Below are 18247 nucleotides of genomic sequence, written 5' to 3' on the forward strand. Positions count from 1 at the left end.
GAAATTTTTTGCTCTGAGAAGAAAGCCCTTAGCTTACTCTACAAGATGACATAATTTTAATTGGATGTGACGTCATATGACGTCAGGTGACGTTATAATAGCCGCCATCTTGGATCCACCACCTTGGATTTCAACATTTTCTTAGAAAGTCACAAAATAACGGAAATTGATGTAAAATCAAGCCAGAATGGTTATGGAATGTAAAAATAAACAAATCTTGCACTTCTGTTTTAAAAAACTGGAAAATCAAGAAAAATGTTATAAAGAGTGACGATTTTTGGCAAGACCTGCTTGTATTTATGAAGTTGCCATGGCAACGTCATATACCATGGACACATGGTTGACATATCAAAATTTCCGCGAAAGATGAATGAACAGCTACTAAAAGATACAGCATTGTAGAGTAAATGCTTTTTTCTCTCTGATGGAGAGTATGATAAACGGTGTCCAAATCTATTAAGAATGGTTATCAGTTCAACATTCCCTGTAAGGTTCTTTACAGTCATTGGAAGTACGACGTGTTTCGGAGTATTTAGTTTTTAGGAAGTGTATTTTTCAACAAGGACTGACATCGAAATGGCTTTTGCAGCAGTGAAGACTTCTTTCTCAACAAAATCTTTGATTTTATCAAATGCTCTGTTATAACCTTCGGTTTCGTCATCTACCTGACAATTCTGCTCCTGCAGCTTAGCCAGCTGCCTTGGATTAACATAGTTTTTGTAGCATGATCGACGATAATTAATCTCCATGGCTATAGTGTCGCGTCCATCTATATGCAATAGCATGCGGCTGTCATTCCGAATTCCGGGCTGCTTTTATTAAGGCGGCACTACCAAACTCGCTTATGTTTAGTGTAAGCTGTTCCCTTGTTCTCGCTCCTTTGCCATAAGCACGCATGAATTTGTCTTTCTGACAAATCGCACATTTATCAATGTCGAATGTTTGAAGTTGTGACCTGCAGATCCTCTTTCTCGGGTGCTCAATATATACCACTAGATTGCCCAACAGACTCTTCATCTTGATCCTCCCTGGCATTACAATGGTTTTGTTCCGCCTTAGATACTTTGTTTATGTTCGTATATTCTTGGTAGCATAGCCGGTGATATTCCCCTTTCGGTCCCTTATTCCAGTAGTCCTTCATTATCATCCATATTGCATCCCTTCTCCGAGTCGAGCAGCTTTCGAACTTTTCCCAGCTTTTATAAGTAAATGATGTTAATTTACCTTGAACATTTTTTTTACATGGCAAAGGCACCAATTCCAGTTAGGCTTTTGTACTGTGCTGTAAATCGAGCGCTTTTTACCTGGAGTAATTTCTGCCATATCCTTGATAGGCCTTGATTACACTAGCTTGCATTACTCAAGTATTTTCCTGAACCTCTGCTAATGTTACTAGAGAAAAAAGCAAAAAGCTCTTAGCCTAAATATAAGCAAAAAAAATAATTAAAAAGGTGATTTGCACCTTCCATTTGACCGGCTCTAGGACAAAAACTTCGAACAGTGTTGACTTTGTATTGGAAACAAAAACTCGATCGAACACTTTATACAGTTATTCTAGTGATGTTTCGTGGGGATTTCAGCTTTTAGAAAACATATTGTTATTCAAGAACTTCCAGAGTTTATCTACGAGATTATTTTAAATAACAAGAATTGAGATTAATAGGAAAATCGGTACAAAACCATTATTCTTTTTATCATTTTGTCTGCTAGCCATTTTCCAAGATGGCTGCCCATGGAAGAACAGTTTGAACTGCATCATATCATGGGATGAACAATCTGGAATGGAACTTACGGAATTGCGCACTCTGGATTATTGTCAAAATGCCTCAGCTTCAGTTTTTCATTCAGAAAAACTGATCGAAAGAAACACTTCACAGATTTTTGTCAGTGTATAAGACTTAAACGTATTTTGAGCTTTTATTTTCTTATTGTTAAAAAAATAACAACAATAATATCATAGGTGACAAATTACTCCTTAATTTTGGCGCGAAATTTCAACGTTAATTTATAATTTATAATTTTATAAAATTGCCATGGCAACGTAGTTAGCGGCAAGATGGCGTCCGGAATAAAAGATGTTTTAAGGCTTAAACTTTGTACATTTTCGCTTGAATTTCATCTTAGCCAGCTAGCCTTGGCCATGTACTAAAACTTTTGATGATATTTTATATTTCAAAACGTCAAAACGACTTGAAGACTTAAGCCAATTACATAAATGGCATCGAGCGGATTTTTGAGCGTTTTACACGGGCGCCGCTTTTAGTTCATTCAAGGCGAATTATGGTCATAATGTGAAAGATAATTGACAGTTGATTCATCTTTGAAACTTTTTGTCGACGGCAAAAAGGAATCTCTGAAAGGTTTTATTCAAAGACTAAAAAACCTTGCGAACTTAAGCAAAATGTATGCTTTCAACTTTTCAAAGCTCAGAGTTCGTGATGCAATGTACCAGTCAAAAACACCTACCGAATGACAAGTGCGAACATAACTAAACCTTTAAATGATGCCTTAAAAATTATTTACAGTTCAAAGAGAATGCATAGCTTTGAAAGCGAATTCAAACATTATTAACGTGATCTAAGTTTTAGTGTTGCGTTATGATCAGTATGTCAGATAGAATTTTTTCGCAAAGTTTACACGCAGCGATTCAGAGCCACAGTAAATTTCTTTTTGGTCGATGATTTTTAAACGTTTTGTGAGCGCTTTAGAAAGAAATAAAGGCATAATCAGACAATTAGCCAAGCCTCTGGCCAAGCTTAATAAACCACATCTGAACCCAATCGCACGTTGTAGTAAAACAGTTCAGCCTCCTCTATCCTACACGTGGCTATGAAGTATCAGTACTTGCCACAAAACAGGCTTTCCCTAGATGTCTCTTGAATAACTGGTCACACAGGTTACAGACAGATGGACAGTTAAGGACCTAAGGGATGTCAGTTCAACTCAGCATTTGGGGCATAGCGAGAGTGTATCAATCCCAGATACACAGTAATAAATAAATAAATAATAAATAAATAAATAAATAAAATAAACATTGTAATAAATAAATAAAATAAAGTATGGGTTGGGTTAAGGTTATTTCTAAACCCGATGTCGAGTTAGGATTTTGCCGTCTTCCTGCAGGCAGGTCAGACACAAACAGACGGACATATAGTCCAGTCCCTGAACTCTCTCTTCCACGCGCCCTTTATAGGGGTTGAACCCAGGCGCGCGAAGAGAGAGTCCAGGATAACTTGCATGCGCATGCTCAGAACGAACCAATCAGAAGCGAGGAGTGTGGCGTCACTTGCTTGGGACGCGCACGCTAGGCTAAAACTGGCTCGCTCAAATGACGAACTCAACTACGCGGCCGAGCGCGCGAATAAATGCAAGAAAAAAACTGTGCTCAATTGCATCCAAAACCAATTCAATAAACAGCTACAAAATACTAGGAATAGTTGACGGATAGCGATTTTTGTTTTGGCCGTTAGCTGTTAGCAGACACTGACTGCAAAGCTAGGCTTTTTATTCCGGTGATCCTGCTTTAGTACACGATCGCGTAGTTGAACTCGTCATCTGTGCGCGCGCGTTTTCAAAAGGGCTGCCAGATATGGTTTTCCCCCAATTTTGGGGAAAAAACTGGCGCATGCGCATGCAAGTTATCCTGGTTTCTCTCTTCGCGCGCCTGGGTTCAGCCCCTATAAAACGCGCGCGGAAGAGAGTTCAGGGACTGGACTAACGGACATACTGATTGACGGACAGATAAACAGATGAACTGACACTTGGAGATCGTCCAGTTTGCAACAGCAACATATAAAAGTTTGGCCTTTTTGGTCTGAAATGTGATATTGTTTCTGAAATGAATTGATGGACTCCAAACCTGCTGTTTAACTTTCTTTGCCCTCTATCTATCTATCCCATGCGAGAATAAATGAGCTTATAGCATGTGCGAAGTAGGAAAAGTGGCCGGGAGGAGATTAGGTTGACTTCTCAGGCGTTAGGTATTTTGGTGACTCCACGAGCCGCACTGAAATGTTAACAGGGTGGTACTTAGGAGTTATAAATGACACGTGACTTCAGCAAAAACGAAAAGGTAGCTGCATAAAATCCTCCCTTTCCCCGGTACCGAAACATGTAAGTCTCTCAACTAATTAAAATGGAAATCCCGGCGACCTGTTAAACAAACCGTCTGCTATCTCTTTAATCCCGTACCTGACTTGCTGCAGTTTTCTGTTTGGTCTCCTTAAAAAAATTCCAATTGGTAACTGATATCTGTTGAAAAGAAAATTCGTAACATGTCCAGTGAAAAAGCTAGCAGAAACAGCTAGAGATTATGGCAAATTTTATACGCAAAAAATACAAAAACAAGAAGTTGCACAAAAATAGAACAATTAAAGTTTCCCGTTCCTGAATAGCAGCCATAGTGAGTCACTCTTGATGTAGTGTTTTGTTTGGTTTTTTAAAAATAGTCAGCAGTCCAAATGTCAACGCAGCTTATTCGTCAAGAACCCAGTTCAGTTCTGAGTCGAATTATTATTTTTGCATTCATGACGTAATAATGGACTACACGCGCCTTTTAAAAGACAAAGCCCGCGCTTGCACGCGCAGCTGTGTCACGCAATCTCGACGTGTTTCAAATAACGAAATAACTTGGCTATTCAACAACAACAAAAACAACAATTCAGCAGATATTTCACTGCATTTGGCCAATGAAGCTACAAATCATAATTTGTTTCAAGATATTTGTTTTCCTTAGCCAGCTTTTTACGATATAAAGAATGAATTCGAACTAAAATAGCTAAACAGCTATAACCAATTCTCCCATGGCAAGTAGTGACCAGTACTGGCCAGTAGTGTTATTCATTTCACCTTTGGAAGAACCATACAAAACACTAGGCACCTTGCCCTAATGAGATAATACTGCAGGCTTATTAGATACATATATATATGCATTCGAATATCTTTTATGCAACGACCCGAAATTATATATAACTAATAAAAAATAAGTAGCTTACCAAAGGCCAGACGACGAAGGCATGAGAAAGGGTCTTAATTTTGACCCATTGCGGGCAGTGCCAACATGTACAAACGGAAATCCGTCTGCGGTCGCGGGTTATCCCGCGGGTGGCTCTCAACCTGCCTTATGGTAACTTATCCCCTTACGGGATGGAGTGCCCGCTAGACTCCACCTTGACATCTTACATTACAATTGATAGCTACAGGCCGCACTGCATGTTCATTTGACCATTTTCATTCCAGCAAATGGTATAGGCTAGGACCGCTAGGGTTCCTGGGAGATAAGTTCTTGGGACTGTTCCAGATTTCATTTGAGCTCAGGTTTCGGAGGCGTGACTGTAGCTTTGCGGAAGCATTTCTCTTCGATCTCTTCGATAAAAGTCAAGGAAAACCGAGCTATTTTACAGCAAGGTTAGTTCACAAACAAACAGTTGTAATCTTTCTAACAGCAGGAATACATTATTTTACAGTTTAATGACTCATTGATCTGTCAACTGCAGTAAAATCACTTCCGCTTTCATTTCGCATTCATCAGTTGTGCATTTCATATTTTGCAATAAACTTTTGTCATTTCTGAGCGTTTTTGTCATCTATACAGACCCCAAGCCGTGGGACTCAAAGTCAAGATGTGATCACTCACCGATTTATTCCTATTTCAGGTAAGCACTTTCGTAGAAAACGTAGAAACTAAGCTCAGTTGAGTTGAAGTTTCTGAAACTGCTTCCCCCGGTTCCAATGATCCGTTTTTCCCCGTCCGATATAGTGATTATAGTCAAGGATTATCCAGGATCCTGATAGCTTTTTCTTTTCGTCCTTTTTTTGTACTTTTCTTTCCCATCAATAATCATGATTCACATCGGCTGTAGTGTCACGGTATAAAGCCGAGATTCCAGCCGCATATAAATTTAATAGTGAGCAAGACGGGGTTGGGGGAAAGGGGGGAGGGGGGACAAATAGTATTGTATAGTTTTCATTTGTCTTCAAACTTGTAAGCTGGACTGTTATTCCTCTGTTTGTTCAATAACTCTGAATACAAATATATGGATTTGTTTCAATTTGATAATCAGTATTTTTATTATAAAATTATAAAATACATATATTTATATTTTAATTATGCAGGTCCCTGAAGCTGTGGAATTCAAAACCCAACATGTGATTTCCAAACATTTCTTTTAAATTGCTGGTAAGAATTTTTAGTTAACTTTATTGTGGCATGGTGATGAACTTAAACAATCTGACTTTATTCATGATCAGACCTGGGCAATTAATATTTATTGAGCCGCATGAAGTTGCTTCATCAGGTTGAATTTTTTTTTACTTGTATAGCACATCAAACAATTGTAAAACTTAAGTTAAACATGTGTGGAATTAAAAATAATGTGGAGCTCAGCAGCAAAACATCCAGAGCTTGATACAAACTTCAACAGAAATACTTGCAGTATGCCGTGATTATCACTGTAGGGTTTTTTCCTAGTTACTGGGAGTTGTAGCGTTACATGAGTCAACCGCAAGCCAGAGTCAACCTCGAGTCACGAGTCAGCAGTGAGTCAAGCCTAAAATGTTATTTTTTTGGTAGGAAAAAAATATGTATATTATATTGTAGGAAAAATAGTCTCCTCTGCTCAATATCCCCTGAAGGACAACAAAGGTATGATTACCCTTTACGGGAGATTATCAGTTTTCCAGGTTCGACTACTCGGAGGGATCGATCAGCGGTGAACTTGCAGCTTGTGGGATGCCCAAGTTTTACAACATCAAAAACAAAACACCAAGAGGTTTCCGAATAAAGCAAGAAATAGAATGGCAGATCTGAATGAAGATGGCGTGTTTGTCGAAATATGTGGTTGAGTTAGTAGGTGATTAAAGATCTAGGGCACGACGAAATAAACAACTTTCTGTTACTAAATTTGGAGTGTGTTTTGAATACGCTGTCATAAATTTTGTACCGACACTTCGTCATTATCTGTGAATTCTGTGCCGAGCTCGGAAGCAACAGATAAATCACTTTTAAAAAGAAAACTTTGGGACAGTCTGCTGCGCCCTTCTATTTTAGCGATTTTTCTTATTCGGGAAGAATATTTTCCATTAACCATTCTGTGATTTTGCGGGGCCATCGATCGGCGCTGCCTAAACGAGCTGCTGAAGTCGACAGTTTTAAAATGACTCCTCGCAAATAAAGAGGTTTTTGAAGGCAACAAGAATGGGAGATTTAAATAAACTCAGTAATATGCAATTGAGTAAGTCAGTGATAAAATCTATTTTTGGACACGACGAAATAAACAGCGCCAGATCAAGCAGGATCAAGGTGAGCCTGTTGTTAACTGTTTATAAGACAATATATATTCATATTTTCATATATTTTCCCTACAATATATATTCATATATCCAAAAAGAAAACATTTTTGGCTTGACTCGAGGCTGACTCGTGACTCGAGGTTGACTCGGGCTTGCGGTTGGCTCGTGTAAAGCTACAACTCAGTTACCGGCAGCAAAGAGTGTTGTAGAAATTAATAAAAATTAATTGGAGATTTTCCTCGAAATTTAAAGCTTTCCTTCTCAGCCAAATGCAACTGTTCATTTTTTCAGACATATAGCTGTTATTATTTATACCAATTGCCATAGAAATTACAGCCATGCAATCAGAATACTGGAAAGCCAATTTGTATACCCGTACTAATGAAGGTATACCCAACCTTCCCATGCATGGTCAGGGATTTCAATTTTAATGTTTTAAGTAGGCATCAGCAAAAGTAGATGACTGTGGCAAGCCAGGCTTGTATCTCACAAGCTGATTGCTATGGCCTGAAAGTAGCCAGTGACATAACATCAACAGAAATACTTGCAGTTACGCTGTGATTATTACTGAAGGGTGTTTTCCTAGTTACCCGGGCAGCAATTAAAGATTGTCCTCAAAATTTCACAGTAATTATAATGCCCTTGAAGCTTTCCTTCTCAACCAACTGCTCATTTCTTCGGACAGTACTGTTATTATTTATACATTTATGTTATTCACCAGCCGGGAGGTCCGTATCACAGTTTTTCCCAATATGGACTAGCTAACCTGTGCTGGTGAATAACACTATTATTTTTCCTACTTTATTTTGAAATGCATAGTTTGGATGTATGGCACAATATTGCGAGAATTATTTTGACTGTTTTTAATTAAGGAATCTCATTTTCTTGAATGATGGCAACTATTGTTCTGTTTTGGCAAAGAGTGGCCGATAAAAAAAAAAAAAAGTTTTTTCTCAAAATTGAAGTTTAAAACCGGTGCAGCTTATTACTGCAATGGCGTAAAAATGATTCCGAAAGGCACAAACAACCACAAACTACGAAACTTGAACTTGATTTTGTCGATAAAGAAATGAATACTTGCCTTAATGAGGCCGGAGGGGGGGGACTCTATATATTTCTGGGTGGGGTTGTGCTGCTGAGACTCTGAAACCTTTACCCTATACTTATAGGCCCTCTTCAGCCGATTTCGCAACCCTTTACTAGACTAAACACCGAAAAATCGCTACCCTATCCCAGACTTGCCGTTTTCAGAACTGTATCACTATTATTTACGTTAATAGAAAGGCCTTTTCCTATTCCGAGTTTCTATTCCTATTCTGGACTTAATTCCTCATACTACTGATCAGTTTTCTGGCAAATGATACCCTATTCTAGACCAAAACTCGCTAATTTCTATACCCTATCCCAGACTAAACTGCTTGAAAACCATACCCTTCACAGTGGCACATACCTATATAGCTCATACAGTATATGGGAGTGCCCCCGGGCTTTGAGGCCTTTAATTCCACTTCTATTTTGTCCTTTTACATTCACAACGTTTGGTGAGCAGCTATTGTATATTTAACAATTATTCCACAAGCGTGCGTTGGATTTGAGATGGTAGATAGTCAACGAGGCGCGTACGTAGCGCTGAGTTGGCTATAACAATCTTCTATCCAACAAGCGCAAGTGGAATAATTTGTTTTATTAAAAACGCCCAAAGAATTGCAATATTTGAGCTCCTCAGCTATTTTCGTTAACGCGTATCAGCTACCAAAAATGTGGTCAATGGTATATGAGCTCATATACCAATTTGCCTGTTAACCAATCAAAATGCAGGAATTGCAATATACAATTGCTAGTTTTTTAATAATTGACGGTATACAACCCAACCTTAAGCTTCCCATCATGCACGTACTATGATCTTGTTCTCGATGAAATTTAGTAAGCATATTTTTAGGTAATTGGTATAAAACAGTTATTCAACATTTTCTTGTGGTAAACTATGGCATATCCCACTTGTCACTTGTATTTTCTTGGTATAGTCACACTTGCCAAAAGGCTTGTGCATGTCTAAACCAGAAATACAAGTGACTCGTGGGAGGTTCCATATTCCACTCAAAAGCATTGCATAACTAGTATTAAATACATTAATTATTTTAAAGAGAACCTCAACTATAAAACAGTTCATGCCAAAATAAGTTTACCGCAGCCTAAAACCATTTTGGTTAAAAGTTGTTGATTTGATTTTTCATTCGAATACTGCCGCCTTAGATTTGTCAATTTTATACTATTTCTCCCTTGTCCTTGGCGTGTGGTGCTGGGGATATAAATGAGACCATTAAAAAATCACACAATTGACAGACGCAACTTACAATACAATACAATAAACTTAAAGTTGCTTGTCACGCCAACCGCAGGGAATTTTGGGCCTTACCTAGGATCTTTTGTCTGCGGGGGCAAGTTTTCCTGGCGGGGGGCAACTAGGGTTTTTTTGTGTAGTTTTCTTAGTTTTTTAGTTTTCCTGGCGGGGGAAACTCCCCCCCCCCCACCCCCCCCCCGCTAGGTAGGGCCCTGGAAGTGTCCCATGCCCCATGTACATCACACCAAACTTGTGTGTGTTTTCTATTTGTTCAATTATATGAGCTTCAATAATAATTGTTTTTAAGAGTATATCCAAACAAGCTGTCACAGAACCCAATCAGGGAAAAGGGACTCAAACAACTCAATGTCAACTTGCCTAGTAAGAGCACTCGGGTTGACCCTTTAAACACATTTAATGTAATTTATTACCAGGCATCTGCTAATCCTGAGTGTTGTAATCATCTGTACAGGTGCCAAGTTGTTGAACCTGAGGATCAGGATGTGAGTTATCATGTGTAAAGTTATTTTAATAACAGGTACATTGTGAACATTGTTTTAAAACCTAATGAAACTGCTGGATGTACTTGAATAAGCGGGTCGCTGAATAAGTTGCACCCTCGTATATAAGCATTGCATTTTGTGACAAAACAGTTGATAAATGCCACCCTAAAATAAGTGCTACACTCCTGATGTGCCACTTAATTATTCAAGGAATTCTGTATAACAAGACTAACTTAACACATTTAGGCAAAATTTCTCAAGTATTGAATTTTGCATATTTGCCAGTTTACATCAAACCATGCCAGGATTTATGCTTGCTCATCAGCCTGGAGGAGCATGCATTACATCTGCTCATTGTGAATGTCGCTATAATTTGTTTTTTTGCCATCAGATGGGCAAAGTCATTGAACATGTGTGAGTGTGCCTGGAATAAGTTCTGTTACCCTATACTTTTTAAAACCCCCTCTTTAAAAGCCCCTCTTATAAGCCCCCCTCATAAGTTCATTTTTTTAATGACCCCTCTCTCTATTAAGCCCACTCTCCTCTCTATTAAGCCTCCCTTATCTTTAAGTGTCCCCCTCTAAAAAGCCCCCCTCTGGGAGTTCAATTTTTTAATAAAACCCTCTCTATAAGTCCACCCCTCTCTATAATACCCCCTTCTTTAAGGGCCCCCTCTTATAATCCCTTTGGAAGTTCATTGTTTTTTAATTATGATCCTGCCTCCCAATTAAGCCCACTTCCCACCTCTTTAAGGGTCCTTCTCTTATAAGCCTCCTTCTGGAAGTTCATTTTTTTAAATTTTTTTAGACCCCCCTCTCTATAAAGGCCCCCCCCCTCTTTAAGGGCCCCCTCTAATAATCCCTCTGGAAGTTAAATTTTTTTAAGACCCCTCTCTATTAAGTCAACCCTTCTCTCAATTAGCCCCCCCCTTCCTTTAAGGCCCCCCCTCTAATAAGCCCCCCTCTGAAAGTTCAAGTTTTGTAATGACCTCCATCTCTATTAAGCCCCCTCCTCCGTATAAAGAGCCCCCTCTTTAAGGGCCCCCCTCTAATAAAAATTTTATTTCTTTAAATGACCCCCTCTCTATTAAGCCGACCCCCTCTCCATTAGCCTCTCTCTTTAAGGCCTCCCCCTAATAAGTCCCCCCTTCTTGAAGTTCAATTTGTTTTAATGACCCCCTCTCCATTAAGCCCAGCCTCCTGGAAGTTTTGTTATGACCTCCATTTCTATTAAGCGCCTGTCCTCTCTATTAAGAACCCCTTCTTTGAGGACCTCCCTTCTAATAGGCCCCCATCTGAAAGTTCAAGTTTTTTTAGCCTCCCTCCTCTCTATTAGAGCCCCCTCTTATAAGCCCCCCCCCCCTATAATGGCACCCTCTAATATGCCCTATCTGGAAGTTCGTTTTCTAATGACCCCACTCTCTATTAAGCCCCCTCCTCTCTATAGAGACCTGCCCCTTTAAGGGGCCCCCTCTCATAAGCTCCCCTCTGGAAGTTCAAGTTTTCTGATGATCCCCCTCTATTAAGCCCCCCTCCTCTCTAGAAAGATCCGCCTCTTTAAGGGCCCACCTCTCATAAGCTCCCCTCAGGAAGTTCAAAACTCCCCTCCCTATTTAGCCCCCCTCCCTACATGGTTAATTATGACAATAATTTGAACAAGAACAGTTTATATTCAACTTCTTCAGAATAATTATTTTGGGTGACACATTTAATTTTATTGACAACTCTAACACTGAGTTACAAAGTCTACTGCTTAATACAGACCTATAATTTCAGGCTTGTGTTCTTATTTACACACCACATCTCCTTTCTTGGAGTTACTTAGCAGCCTGGAAATGAGATCAACTTTTACTCTACATGACTTGGAGCTAAGTGTGTACAAAATGGTGCTGCACAAGCAGGCATTTTCAAAAACAAGCAAATACAAATTTAACAAGGACTGTCAAGTATTTAACTAATGTTTAAACTTCCTGCCAAACTTCAGGTTGAGCTCGTTGACGTTGAACATACATTGCCAGGGTTCTAATTTACTTGAAGATGGTGACAGTACAGCCACTTCCCAATTTGTGCACTGCTTCAGACATGCAGGGACTTTGTAGAGTTTGAATTCTCTTAAGAAGCTGAAATTTTGGTGACTTACTTATCTCGGAATAAAGGCCATTTTGGAATGAACTTCTCCTTAAAGCTTCCTGATAACTCAAACCAAAAGTAATTTCCGTTGGATTGGCTTCACCCAACCAAACACGGCAATTCCCAATTTTTAAAGCTCCTTTTTCTCAAACCAAAGTTCAAGCCATTATTTAGAGTTGAGGCCTGGTACTGAATTTTAATCTAGCCTACTTCATGAATTTTTTCTTCTGAGACTGTTACAGTGATGACTGAGTTTTCAGTGCTTGATGTGTGGCCTAGCTAGTGTCCCTTTCAGGTGTTCCCGAATCACAGTGATTGTCAAGCTCTTGTAGTGTAGGTCCACTACATGTATATTGAGTCTGATGTTGAAACATAATGTAGAGAAACTGTCCACACATTGAACACTGGAAACCCAGCCGCCGTTGCAAGGAAGGACAACAATCTTAGAATAAGAATAAGACAGGCTGTTAATCTTTAGTAGCAGATGTCAACTAGCAGGACCTTCCAACCCTGTACTAAGTGAAAATTATTAGAGGAGATGGGAAATAGAGTGTACCCCTGGGTATAATTTATCCAGAAAAAATGTATACCCTGATCAGCGGTGGGAAATAATTGAATAGTTTATTTCAAGGTATACGGTCATTGGGGATGTAAAGTGTGGTGAATGCCTATTTACAGCATGTGTAAATTTATATCCCTGGGGTGCAGTATATCTGAAGCTATAATAACCACTGGATAAGGTATTACTTCTGGGATGTGGTCTTAGTACTTGTGGGTGGGGATGTTATAGTAAGGCTAGGCTGGAAAAGCCATGGGGTGTGTGTCATCCTGAAGTAGAATGATTATACAATATGCAATATTATATAATATAAAGTTTGTATGTGGCTGAGACCAGGACAGTGTCCGCTAACCAGAGGTGTCCACACACTTCAGGTGTTTAGTAGTGGCGTTTCTACTGTATAAAAAACAGCTTTAAGGTGGTCAGTCTGTAACCTAATACGATGTACATTTTTTGAATTTTGTAGAATCTCATTCACAAATGAGTCAAACTGTGTTCACAGTTGTTTCAAAATTGAAATCCAAGTCAGAAAGATCTTAGGTAAGTTCTGGCCAAAAGACTTTTAAAAATCAAAAATCAAAACTAGAAATTACAGTGTAAATCTCTACCGTGTCAGTGATTTTCCATTAGTTATTTTTTTAAAAAAATATATAAATTGTAACTTTACATGTTGATAAAAACTTCATACATCTAAGAGAAATTATTCTTCAAATAAACAGCTTAGCCATGATTTAAAATGGAAATGAAAACTTGCTGTGTCCCCAAGCTTTCAGGACTACCTTAATGTGCAAACTTTTCTTAAACTCTAGGTTTGTCTTGCTGAGACAGGAATTATCGTACTGTACGACTTGTAAAAAATTGCATTTTACACAGGTCACTTCACCTTATTTTAGTGCCTTAAGGTGGATCGTCTATCAGAAGTACAAATATCTTAACTTGGTTAAGTTAAACAGTGAATGTAAATAGGAAACAAAATATCATTTTCTCGCTACACTTAGGTACATACAGTTGGAGGACTAAACCTTTCATCACTGGATTAAAGATGGCAGCTGCTGCACCTTCACCCCTGGCCAGCTCTGTAGAGAAAACAAATGGAGCCAAGCTCAGCAGACTACTTATTGATGGTGGAACAACGGTTCTAAGAAATGTTTTTGATAGCTATCATCGTCCTGCAAACCTGACTGCTAACCTCAATGCAAACTATCTAACTCTAAACAATCTCTTAAGGAGAAGAGTCTTGCGTGCAGCTCAGTGGGACCAACTGTTTCCACCTGGTGGAACCACATCAGACTCTAACACATTTGACATCACTCTTCTATTCCTCCTTCTTACTAACATTTGTGGACTCTCCCCTCCCCTTTCAGGCTGGCACTCTAAGCCGCCCTTAAGTGACACCTCCCTTGAGGCAAACCTTGCCCGCATTAAGTTTTTCCGCAATGAGTTGTATGGTCATGTGACTAGCACTGGCGTTGATACACCAACTTTCACTTCTCTGTGGCAGGAAATTAGTGATTTTCTTGTTGCTCTTGGTTTGAATCAGGCAGTAATTGATAGATTGAAGGCAGAGCATTGTGGCGAGGAAGATTACCTTGACGTGTTACGTGACTGGGCTGATAGTGAAGAGGATATCAAAACACAGCTGAAGGACATACGTCAATCTCAGACCGAAACACGGCAAGATGTTGGCAAAGTACTTCAAACCCAACTAGAAGATCGCAAAACCTTTGAGAATAGCAAGGCGAAACTTGATGAAGTACATCAAACCCAAACCCACAACAAGACATTACTGGGAGAAATACATCAGGTACAGATCAAGACACAAGAAACTATTGAGAGAGTGCAACAGACCCAACTGGAGGATCATGAAACACTTCAGGCCAAACTGGATGAAGTACATCAGACGCAGACCAACATAGAAGATTCTATTGAGAAAGTACGTCAGACCCAACTTGAAGAACAAAAGAACTTTGAGGACAGCCAGTCAAAGCTAGAAGATATACATCAGACCGAAACCAAAACACAAGAAACTGTTGCAAGAATACGCCAGACCCAACAAGAAGATTATGAAATACTTCAGTACAGCAAGTCGAAACTGGATGAAGTACATCAGACTGAGAGGAACATAGAAGGTACTGTTGAGAGAATACGTCAGACCCAACTAGAAGATCGTGAAACACTTCAGGATAACAAGTCAAAACTGGATGAAGTATATCAGACTGAGAGGAACATAGAAGGAACTGTTGGGAGAGTACGTCAGACCCAACTAGAAGATCATGAAATACTTCAGGATAACAAGTCAAAACTGGATGAAGTACATCAGACTGAGAGGAACATAGAAGGAACGGTTGGAAGAGTACGTCAGACCCAACTAGAAGATCGTGAAACACTTCAGGAAAGCAAGTCAAGACTAGAAGAAGTGCATCAGACCCAGACCAAGACACAAGAAACTGTGGAATGTGTAGCACAGACCCAAGAGGAACATTTCAAAGCTGTGGAAGCAGGCCTCAAGGAAATAAAGCAAGATGTTGGTAGCTTAAAGAATGAAAGGAGCACAAAAAGCCGTGCAGATATAATCCTAACAAACCTTGCTAAGTCAGAGTTCAAAGGAGACATTGAGTATCACGTGGGACGATTTCAAGAAGGCACACGTGAGTGGGTGTTTAACAAAGTTCAAAACTGGTTAGATGACAGAAACTCTCAAAACCGAGTGCTGGTGATCACTGCAAATGCTGGAATGGGAAAATCTGTTATCTCGGCCGTCATTTGCAAAAGAATGCAAGAAGCTGGCAGACTGTTAGGAAGCCACTTTTGTCAGCATAATAACGCACGATACAGAAATCCTCAGCTGATGCTTCAGTCCTTGGCCTGTCACTTGTGCATGCCCTGCCAGAGTACAAACAAGCTCTTGTGAAACAGTTTTCAAGAAATCTGGGTCAAGATCTCAACAACATGGGCGTGGAAGAACTGTTTGCACTGCTGTTTAAAGAACCTCTCAGCACAGTGGCTGACCCTGGAAGAAACATGCTCATGGTGATAGATGGCGTTGATGAGAGTGAATACCAAGAACGAAATGAGCTGCTTGATGCAATTGCTAATCACTTTTGTAAGCTTCCATGTTGGATTCGATTTCTATGTACGACCCGACCAGAGAGAAACATTGCAGAGGCACTAAAACAGTTGAATCCATTTGTGCTGGAACCAAGTGAAAAAGAGAATGTGCAAGACATCAAGCTGTTTCTTAAAAAGAGGACGCAGCATCTAACAAGAGAAGACAAAGAAGACGCCATTGTGGAAAAGCTTGTAGAGAAGTCAGAAGGACTCATGCTGTACGCGTACTTCCTTGCTTCATATTTTGAAGAAAATGCGTTAGTTCTGGACCAAGGGGATCTTGATGACAGCTTGCCATTAGCAATATCTTCAGTCTACCGTTCTTATTTCAAACGACTAGAGAATGAACTTATCAAGGAGCTGGGTGTCAAGGAAGAGAGTTTTCTTATTTTGCTTTGTGCTGTTACTGCATCACGGGAGCCCTTACCAATTAACTTCGTTTCTAAAGTTTTGGTACCTAGTGCTAACTCACCAGTTGCAAGGCGTAAAGTACTAAAAGCTATTGGAAGTGTGTCCTCTCCTCTTCCCGTTCGTGATGGCTGTCTACACGTCATTCACAAGTCAGTAAACGACTGGTTGACAGACACATCGTGTTATGGAGAGCATGACTTTACCGTTGATGAGAAAGAAGGCAATCGTATTCTTTCACACCTTTGTAAAGACGAGCTTGATAATCTGAAACAGAAAGGTGTACGTGACACACAGTTTAGCTCCACTGAGAAGTATGCGCTGCATCATGGTGCAAGACACATGTTACAGTTAGACGAGAATATGAGATCACGGAGCCTTGAGGAATGTGTACAAACATACGTGATAGACTTAGAGCTTTTGTATGCGAAGCTTTGTATAGATGATTCATTAGCAGCTGAAGACATTTTATGGGTTCAAAGCCACGAAATTTCTCAATCACTGTCTGAAGATAGTAAAGCTTTGTTGAACACCTTAACTATCCTGCTAAGAAGGTACTTCAATACAATTACAAATCATCCTCGCGTGCTTTTCCAAACCGTGCTGAATAAGGGAGGAACAGTACTATCCTCTGTGGCATCAAACCTGTTGCAGAACAAATATCCTGAAATACCATATATGGAGTTCTTGCACAAGCAGATGCAGCAGGGAAGCGTTCTAGCCCGTTTTCAATGTTCCTCTCTAGTGGCTTGTTTTGATGTTTCACCTCAGTTAGACTACATGGTGTGTGAATGTAAAGACGGTAAGATTCAGCTGTGGTCACTCCATACTGGCAAGCTAGTATGGACACGTCCAGTAATAATAAAGAAACTTCACTTCAATTGGATTGGCGCGTTTAGAAAATCACCATCCTTTTCAGATTTCGTTTCGTTTTACCACTCTGTCGTTTTTCATCCTACCGCAGACGCTGTCTTACCAGGAGTCCTTAGCCACGTGTATAGCTATGACGGAGATCTGAAACCACTTTTTCCCGAAAGCAACTGCAGATTCACAGTTTGCTCAATTTCTGGAGATAAGACCAAGATGCTAACTGATTGCCCTGATGATGCCAAATGCATTGTTATGTGGAGTCTAAAGAATGGTTCAGAGATTTCTCGTACCACAAGAAATGACGATGTTTTGTCGTTTGCGTGGTCACGAGATGGAAAGCTGCTGGCAATTTCTCATTCCACGGGTTCCATTTCTATCATTGATGCGATGGATGGTTTTAGAACACTAGCAGAAACGGTCATCCCAGAAGTATGTGGAATGATCAAGTACTCACCTGACTGTCGGTCTCTTCTTTGCTTGCACGACGAAGGCTTAGTGCATTTGAACAATCGAAAAATCTTTCGCTTAAACATCAATATGGCGGAACTTCCCAGCTGTACATTATGTGATTGTACAGCTTATGTGCCCTGGGAATTTGAATCGCAAAGCGAGGCTGGATTTTTGTTAGGAGATCCTATTTCGTCCAGCAATCTCGCATTTGATTTTTTGTTAAATGAGCAAGCTGTATTGAGGGGTAATCCTTATGGTAATGTTATAGACATGATGAATGTTAATGAACTACGGAAAACTGACAGAGAAGCTGCACTTACCAGGATCAGTGACATTTTATTTTCTTTGAGTGGCGAGACCTTTTATGTTGTCGGTGATGTGGCTGGAACAACAGTAAGCGCTTGGGATGTTTCAAGTTTGAAGCTTATAGGACAGAAAAGCAGACTTACAGGCAAACGCATTCATCTCGTAGCTGCGAAGGAAGGTGTTTTATTAACAACAGGAAGAGGTACTCTTGCGCTGTGGAATTTTGAGTTGTCTAATAGGGTCCGAAGTTGGACCAAGGTGTTCGGGATCACAAAGATGATCC

At 39.8% G+C, this 18247-nt stretch overlaps 3 protein-coding genes across 5 annotated transcripts in view; 2 read left to right on the forward strand and 1 right to left on the reverse strand.

The window, feature by feature from the left end:
* LOC144666280 (uncharacterized) overlaps nt 1-4504 on the reverse strand; it is a 44622-nt gene extending 40118 nt beyond the window's left edge. For all 3 annotated transcript variants that reach the window (XR_013573149.1, XM_078527695.1, XM_078527696.1), the window contains exon 1: nt 4192-4504. The gene's annotated coding sequence lies outside the window, so the exon portion shown is untranslated. The remainder of the gene's footprint in view (nt 1-4191) is intronic.
* An 802-nt stretch (nt 4505-5306) lies between these two features.
* LOC144666198 (uncharacterized) overlaps nt 5307-18247 on the forward strand; it is a 17431-nt gene continuing 4490 nt past the window's right edge. The window contains 7 exon segments of the mRNA XM_078527574.1: nt 5307-5406; nt 5594-5654; nt 6115-6178; nt 10104-10169; nt 13289-13362; nt 13821-15698; nt 15701-18247. The exon segment at nt 15701-18247 is cut by the window's right edge and continues 598 nt beyond it. Coding sequence (XP_078383700.1) covers nt 13865-15698; nt 15701-18247 — 4381 coding nt within the window. The 5' untranslated portion in view covers nt 5307-5406; nt 5594-5654; nt 6115-6178; ... (1 more) ...; nt 13289-13362; nt 13821-13864.
* Nucleotides 11857-18247, forward strand: part of LOC144666201 (uncharacterized) — a 71672-nt gene continuing 65281 nt past the window's right edge. The window contains exon 1 of the mRNA XM_078527586.1: nt 11857-13003. The gene's annotated coding sequence lies outside the window, so the exon portion shown is untranslated. The remainder of the gene's footprint in view (nt 13004-18247) is intronic.

Source organism: Oculina patagonica, chromosome 9 (assembly GCF_052425735.1).
Source record: "Oculina patagonica isolate OP01 chromosome 9, crgOcupat, whole genome shotgun sequence".
Lineage (NCBI taxonomy): Eukaryota > Metazoa > Cnidaria > Anthozoa > Scleractinia > Oculinidae > Oculina > Oculina patagonica.